The following is an 8290-nucleotide window of genomic DNA, read 5'->3' as shown; positions in this document are numbered from 1 at the left end:
TTATGGACGTCAGCCACAAGTCATTCCTTACAGACCAATTTCATAACCCCCAAATAGGAGCCTACTCTAAGAATGTAATAATTAACAATGTTTTAAAGGGAGTCCTCACTATGGTAGACAAAAACTGCAGTTACTGTTGTAGGGGGAAAAAAATGGTAGAAATTGCTGGCCATACAGCTAACTTTAAATTAAACAAACTGAAAATGTTCTTAATTAAGAACATAAAACTATGGAAATTATATATATATTTTTTACATTTCTTCTCAATAAAATAATTGTTTATACAAGAGGATGTTTGAGCAGCAACAAAAAATGGTAATTCCTTGTTTTTTTTGGTGGTTTGGAAAACATGCTAGCAGACACAAACCCAGCTAACACTTCATCTTTAGGCGACATAGCTCTGCAGAGTAAAAGGACAAACATTTAGACACAAATAACTACCAGAACATTTGGTCCCACAGAGATGAACATTTTGTCTGTTGGTTTTTAATTTCAACATATCTATTAACTTAGCTAGTACCCTCTTGCTAGCGGTTAGGTTGGAGAATTTCCTCACTTCCTCTACAAATTCGATCTTGTTTTTTTTAGTTTTCAATTTTCAATACGGGTTAGACAAAAGAGCTTTGTTGCAGCTAATGAACAACATCCTCTTCAGGATGTAGAAATCTGAAAAGTTGATTAAAATGATCAGATAGTAAATGGGGTCATGAAGGGTGAATTAAGTCATTTGACATAAAACGAGTGGTAGAAGGGGCATTTTTATCAAGAGCTGCAAGACACATTTGAAGGGATGTAATATTTTGTTTTTTTACATTTGCCCCCTGCATACGAGCATTTCTTTGGTCATTTGGAAGTGCTCCTGACACTAGTGTTGCGCCGATACCATTTTTTGGCCTTGATACCGATACCCGATACCTGGCTGTGCACTATTGGCCAATACCGATACCATACCTTTGTGAAGCAGGAAGAAGACTAATACAAAGTGAATCCAGTAGAACTTTTTATTGCCTACCTGGAATGGGTGACAAGAGTTGAATAAACTTTTGGCTCTCAAAATGGTATCGGTGCCCTATTTGTTGGTACTCGCCGATACCGATACCACCATTTTAGTGCTGCATCAGGGCCCTGCCCGATACTGGTATCGGTATCGGTGCAACACTACCTAACACCCAAATGTGAAAAAATATAATACCAAACTGCTTGCATACAACATAGTAAAGTTGTGAAATAGAAAAAAAAAAGAAATGTATGGTACTACACATGTAAGCTACTAAACGAATGTATAATCCTATAAATGCTATCTATTTTTTGGCACTGTAAGGGGAAACTGGTATCTTTTAAATACAAAATGTCCAGCTTGTTTTATGCAAGGTGGAAAATGAATGAAACCACAAGAGGCAAAACTTGGGTAAGAGTTGATACAGTGGGTGCATTTACTTGAATCCCTGTTGATTCACATCATTATGAAGTCCATAAATATATTTCATGTATTTTGTTAAACATCTGCATTTTTGGGCGTCTATCAACCTCTGCCTGAGTCACCTGTGTCGTTGCGGCTTAAAGTGCAGGCTGCGTGTCGGTCGGGGGAACAGTACGAGTCCCTGCCAAAGGGTCACTTTATTACAGACTCGCTGCCAACACATTTGTCTCCGGTTACTTACACTTCAGTGAAGGCACTTATAAAGTCTTGCTGTGAAGCACCTTTGCAGCCCTAGCTTTGTTTTATAGCCTTAAAAGTCAGTTTTAAGCTATTTTCTTATCTCACTTTAAGGAAGACTTCTTTCAATAAATAACACAAATATATTTATACATCATATAAAGATAGATAACCATGTATCACTACATGCATTTCATATAATTTAAATAATTTATATATACAGTTCTCCTTAGCACAGGCCTCTCCTCCCTCCAACACTCTCAAATGAGTTCTTTCATTACAGCTTGCAGCACATTGGTTTGAAATAGCATTCAAATGGACGCTGGGTTTCTTCAGTCGTATCTTTTGCAGCAGAAAGTTGCTGTTCGCTCCCAGGACACCTAATCCTGTGGTGCTGGGGTTGCTGTGGAAATAAAAATCCCAGACAAGGAGGTGGAACTCCACGCAGGTAGTTATTGGTGGAGCTCACTTAATTTTGTTTCGTCCTGTGACGTTTCCTGGACAACGCACAGATGCAGGAAGTGTTTATGCGTATCCACCTCCATCCCATTTTGCCTCGATCTTCTGTTAGTGCCCGAACAAATGTCTGTGCCGTCTTGCACTTTGAGTTCCAGTTCTTGTTGTCAATTCCCCGACACGTGTTTTCTCGGGACTGGTGGTCCCGACAGTTCGTCTCGTAAAAGTACTGACTGATCTCTTTCTTGTCAGGTAATTTAATTTTAGCCATAACGGCCACATCATTCCCCTGTATGTCCACAGCAGTGGTTTTGTCATTCACCCACATGCTTTCGCTGTCACAGACAGAATACTCCCCGCGGTAACTCTTGTGTTCGGTGTGACGCTTCTTCCGTGTCTTATTTCCCCCCACCGCTCCTTCCAGTTCATTGCTTATGAAGTCGTCCTTGAGGTACAGAGGAGGTGGCTGTAGAGGCGGCCGGTCACTCAGCACTACCCGAGGTGAAATGTATCTCTTGTGCTTTCTCAGGAGGTCCGAGCTGACCAGCATTGCTTGGTGCTCGACAGCCGATTCACTGGTCCCACCACTGCGGCCCCCTTCCCCCCACTGCTCCTCATCCTCCTGATCCCTGAAAGGTAAGTTTGGTTCCAAGAGAGGGGGGAGGGTTTCCCGCTGCTCCGTATCCCGGCTTCTGCCCTGCTGGCTGTGATCCCCCTGGATCCTCTCTCTCGTCAGGTCGGCTTGAAGCAGCTGGATTATGAGGGAATTTAAGGGGTCAGGGCTTGGCGACTGCTGATGCTGTCCCTGGCGGCTGCTGTTCATGCTGGATGCCTGGATACCATATAGGTACACAAGGGCCATCACATAGAGCAGGATGGACATCACTAGATTCACCTGCAGAATCTGCAAAGACAGGAAAAGAGACATTTTCAGGCGGATATACACACATATGCAGATGATATGTTCTTTAACCCTTACAAAATGATCCCATGGATTTCACATGTTCATATGTGATTCCCATCTTCTACATGTTTCCTGTTTCCTCGCATTAAAATACCATGCATTTAACATATGATTCTCATCTTCCATTATCCCAGATGTAGGTCACATTCAGGCAATCACTCAGTCACTTTTATTTGTCCCCAATTAAGCAAATTGTTGTGAATCAGAGGAAGCAGCAACATAAATTAGACATAGAAAACACATAAAATTACATGCCTATAAAAACATACATATATAAAGGAAAAGAGTGAAAACTGGTCCAATACAGGCAATCAACCTTTTACTCCTGGAGTTGTTAGTTTTGGCTCGTCGGAGCCTGAGCAATAAACCGAATGGAAGAAAATGGAACTGATGATGTAAAGGATGTAAACAGTCAGACGGGGTAAATCCTGCTTCCTGAAGCAGCTTTTTGTTATACAGATCCTGCATAGTCTCTTCAGTACTGTACTTTTTTTTTTAGACATGGACGATCTTATTAAGAATATTCTTCTGCTGCTGACATTTCATGTAGATTGTGTTATTATTACTCTTAAATGTCAGTTTATTTTCTATTTTTACCCCTAAGTACTTTTTGGACTCTACAATTTCTACTTGCCGGCCATCAATAACTGGTTTCAGGAGATGGATGCAAATGCCTAAAATCAATGCATGTCTTTGATACATTCAGTTAAAAAGGAATCCGGGCACCACTTTAAAAAGTAATCAACCAAAGGGACCATGAGAGAATTTAGAACAATTTAGGAAGTTCAGAATGACGGTACTGTTCAGTACTTTCAGAGTATGATGGGATTTTTTTAATATCAGTTATTACTGGACAATAAACATAGAGAGTACACAACCCTCCGTTGAGCCAATAGATGTTAAGGATATATCAGAGGAATGTTTATTTATTCAAACTCTCTATGTTCTGCAAGTCAAAAAAATCCAGAATCCAGCCTACAAGGCTATTAGAGTTGTTGATTAATCCGGATTAGCAGATGAATAATATCATTAAAGGCGGAGGAAATGTCAAAGAAGCCAGTGTGATTATTTAAGGTCTTCAGATGCTAGACAGTGTTGTGCATGATCGGCTTTCACTGAATATGTTCTTATTTTTAGTGAAAGGTGAACTGAATGGATCTGTTTTGAAGTAATGAACATGAACGAGAGCGACCTTCTCTCTGAGAATAATGAGCTTATTATCGAAAACAGCATGACAGACCAACATGTCTACTGCCAGTCTGCACGATTCAGACTCATCTGCTGGTATTTCTGATGCCAGTTCTGCAGAGCGCTTGGCAGAGTTTATAAACTAACAAAGGAAGAATCGAACAGCTTTTGTGCAAACTGCGCACATCGTGACTTAATGAACACGTTCGTACGTCAGCCATGTCCATTTCAAATTTAAAGCGAGACATCGAGTTAAAGCATCCAAGCTATCTTGGGAAATATCTGCTACTTAATGAGGAACGTAAGAAATTATTTTTAATCCAGATCTTTTCAGCAGAACCTGAATGTTCCTCTATGTTTATGAAGTTCTGTGTAATTTGGCTAAATAAAGGTTTCACTGCACATCCAGTATACATTGAGTGCATCAAGTATTTTCCATTTCTTGACCTCTTGACCTAGTTCATTTATAGGTTTGGGAACTGTTCTTTCTATGAACTGCAATAAATTGCTTGTAGAAAAAGTCTAAAATGTTTAGGAAATTTTCCACATACGATCAGTTTTGTTTATGTATTCCATGTTCCATTCAACTGTGGATCACATGTGGAACTTGTGATGGCATATTTCTCAACTGTGCATCTCAAATTACGGTAAGATTTTTTCTCATGTCAATATCATTAGATTGTCCTCTGTGTAATATCCCTTTAAAATCTGTCAAAATGTATTTATGTGTGTGTCTTGTATTGCTATATGTTTTCTATGTAAACATCTTATGATGTTCCAAAAAAAAGGAATAAGGAGTTTCGAAAGTAAACACAAATTTGTAGTGTCAACCAGTTATTCAGTTGGATTTCCCTTACATAAATCCCATGAATTTCACATTTTAAAATCACATGTCAAATCATGAGATACACATGCAACTAAATTACATGTAAAAGTATTTAAACATGTGGATTTGGGCCAATTCCTGTTGAAACGCATGTGATTCACATGCTAAAAGTTGTGAATCCCTAGTGCCTCAATTGGGAATCGTGAAAATATGTGTATCAAATGTTTTTCACATTGGATACACATCTCTTCACAAGTGTTTCCTATTTAGACACATGTTGTTTACATGCAAACATGTGAATCACATCTGATACACATGCAAGTGATCCCATGTAATTACCGTGTTATTCACACAGGAATCACTTGCCACCACATGTACACACATGCTGTTAAATGTGATAAACATGTGGTACATGGTTAAGCAGGAGAATCTGTTGACAGGTACTATCAGTCCAGCATTCTCCAAACCCTGTCTCCCTGGAAGAGTTGCTACTGTCTCATTTGTTGGATGGTGTGCTGCAAAATATTTTTGTTTTTGTTGAAAATCTCTAAGCAGATTTAAGCCCCTATAAAATCAAGACCTGTCTCTACACTGGAAAAAAAATCAAAATCTCTCTCAGTCATTTTTTCTTAAAATAAGTGCATTTGTTCTTGGATTGAGCAGGTAAAAGAGACATCTTGCCAATGGAACAAGACAATTTACACCTAAAATAAGAAAACACAATTGCATCGTCTTAAATCAAATGCATATTATCTCATTTTACACTGCAAAAACGATCTAGAAATGAGTAAAAATATCTTAAATCAAGTGTATATACCCTTAATTTGAGCAGATAAATAACATGATTTGCCAATGGAATGAGTATTTTTACTCTTAAAATAAGATAGTTAGATAATATGCACTTGAAATGAGCCAATACAATGGCTTTTTCTTATTTTGAATGTAAATTGTCTTGTTCCATTGGCAAAGTATCTCCATTTTCCCCTCAATTCAAGAAAAAATGCACTTATTTTAAGAAAAAATGCCTTAGATAGATTTATATTTTTTGCAGTGTAAGAGTAAAAAATACTCATTCCATCGGCAAACTATCTAATTTACCTACTCAAATAGAATGGTAAATACACTTAATTTAGGAAATTTTTACTTTTAAAAATGTTTTTCCAGTGTACAGTATATAAAAAGCTGCAGCAGATGGGGTTTCTTTCTACAAAAAACTGACCCAAATGGGCCGAATTCCCTCTCTTTACATAACGTTTTGGAACCAAATGTCAAAACCTTGTGCTTTTTTTCTGTCTAATTCACACATATTCACTAATTGTTAATGGGTTCAGCTTTGAAATACTTTGTTGAGGGTTTACTTTTGCGCTAACTGCAGACAATTACAGCACAGTTGATCAGTTTCTTTATTTGATTTTCTCTTCTAAAAAGGTTTTTCAAAACCATCAGGGTGACTTTGTCGTCAAACTGGGAAAATATGAGGCTCAGAAGTTCAATTCAATTTTTAGAAGAGCTGAATTTGAACCATCTGGAGACTAAAAACAACAGATGTATTCCACCAGGATGTGTGTCATACTATAGCATGTTTGAGAATTAACATGCGGTAACTTGTGCAAACATACCAAACTTGCAAGAAACATCCTTAACTGAAACCATTTTGGCCGCCGGCTCTCTAAAAGAGGTTGTTGACATCGCCTACCGCAGCATCTTCACTACTTTGAACAGCTTTCTCTGCGGTGGATGTTTTCCCACAGACCTGAAGATGTTCTCTAAAGAACAAGGCTTTCATTTTATTAACAATAAACAGAACCAGAGAATTTCTATTATTTTAAGACTTTAATGCTGGTTTCTTGTTTTCATTTCTTTCAGTTAGGGTCTTGCCTGCTTTTTGCAGGGTAAACTAATTCCTTTAGTAAAAATAAAACAAAACATTCAATTACGTTCAAAGACTCCTGTGGTTTTTGTAATTTGAAACTTTTTTCATGCCAGTTTTTTATGGAGTGAATTCTGTTCCATTATTTATAACATGTTTTGTAAATTAAAATTAAGAAAAATGCATCCTAGAAATCATTCTTTGTTTAACAACTTTATAATTGGTAAACTTAAAAGTAAAATATTTGGCATAAAGGTTTTTCTGGCTTGCTTTTTTTCATTTCCATTCACAAAACCTGTTATTTGCTTGCAACAATAACTTTATAACTTTCTTTTAAAATATCTAGTAAAAAAGACCACATAATCTTTTGTTATGATCACTAAATAAACATTGAAGGAGATTTATTGTTGTAGCTATAAAACCAGTGTGTTTTTTCTATTATGAGTAAAGTTCCACTCCTAATCTGGCTCAGTGAAATTCAATTTGCTCTTTGTCTAACCAGTCCTGTAACTCTGGCTGGGAAGTTTCAGCTGCTGTTCTTTTCATTGGAAACTAAAAGAAATCCACCCTTGGTGATATTTAAATGAGTCGTCGTTGTCAGTCTGTACAGCTTGAACTTTTAACAGCCACACTGTCAATGTTTGTCATTCCCCAAACTTCCATTTTTTTTCTCTTTTCTTGGCTAAAATGTTGCAGTAGTTAAAGAAAAAGGCAAAAAAAGAGCAATCGGATGGATGAACCATCGAGTCATCTGAATTCTGACTGTTCTATAGATGCTAATTTCAAGAGCTGCAACTCAACTATTATTATTATTATTATTTTTACTCAGCTTATTAAAATATTATTTACTTTTCTTTATAAAATAAATCAAGCTGCTGTGTACGTTACAGCAAACATGTTGAGCCCAATTTGACCTTAATCAAGGTATCCCTAAAACAAAAGGATGGACTCAATAACCTGTTTTTCATTTATAACAGTAAAATAGTATCCTTTATACAAACAGTGGAAGTGGCTTGTTAAGGAAGGAAGGAAGGAAGGAAGGAAGGAAGGAAGGAAGGAAGGAAGGAAGGAAGGAAGAACGGGAGGAAGAACGGGAGGGAGGAAGTGAGGACCGAAGGGAGGAAGTAAGGCAGTGAGTGAGTGAGTGAGTGAGTGAGGAAGAGAAGGGAAGGAAGGAAGTGAGTGAGTGAGGACGGGAGGGAGGAAAGAAAGCAGTGAGTGAGTGAGTGAGGAAGGGAAGGAAGTGAGTGAATGAGTGAAGGAAGGAAGGAAGGAAGGAAGGAAGGAAGGAAGGAAGGAAGGAAGGAAGGAAGGAAGGAAGGAAGGAAG

General features: G+C 37.8%; 1 protein-coding gene across 1 annotated transcript in view; it reads right to left on the bottom strand.

Annotated features, from left to right (window-relative positions):
• Positions 1-1068: 1068 nt before the first annotated feature.
• The window catches only part of ntf3 (neurotrophin 3), a 53648-nt gene continuing 46426 nt past the window's right edge, over positions 1069-8290 (bottom strand). Inside the window, exon 2 of the mRNA XM_015378416.1 lies at positions 1069-3017. Within this exon, the coding sequence (XP_015233902.1) occupies positions 2127-3017 (891 nt within the window). The 3' untranslated portion in view covers positions 1069-2126. The remainder of the gene's footprint in view (positions 3018-8290) is intronic.

This window comes from Cyprinodon variegatus, unplaced genomic scaffold (genome assembly GCF_000732505.1).
Source record: "Cyprinodon variegatus isolate N-32 unplaced genomic scaffold, C_variegatus-1.0 Scaffold172, whole genome shotgun sequence".
Lineage (NCBI taxonomy): Eukaryota > Metazoa > Chordata > Actinopteri > Cyprinodontiformes > Cyprinodontidae > Cyprinodon > Cyprinodon variegatus.
This window is presented reverse-complemented; position numbering and strand designations above follow the sequence as displayed.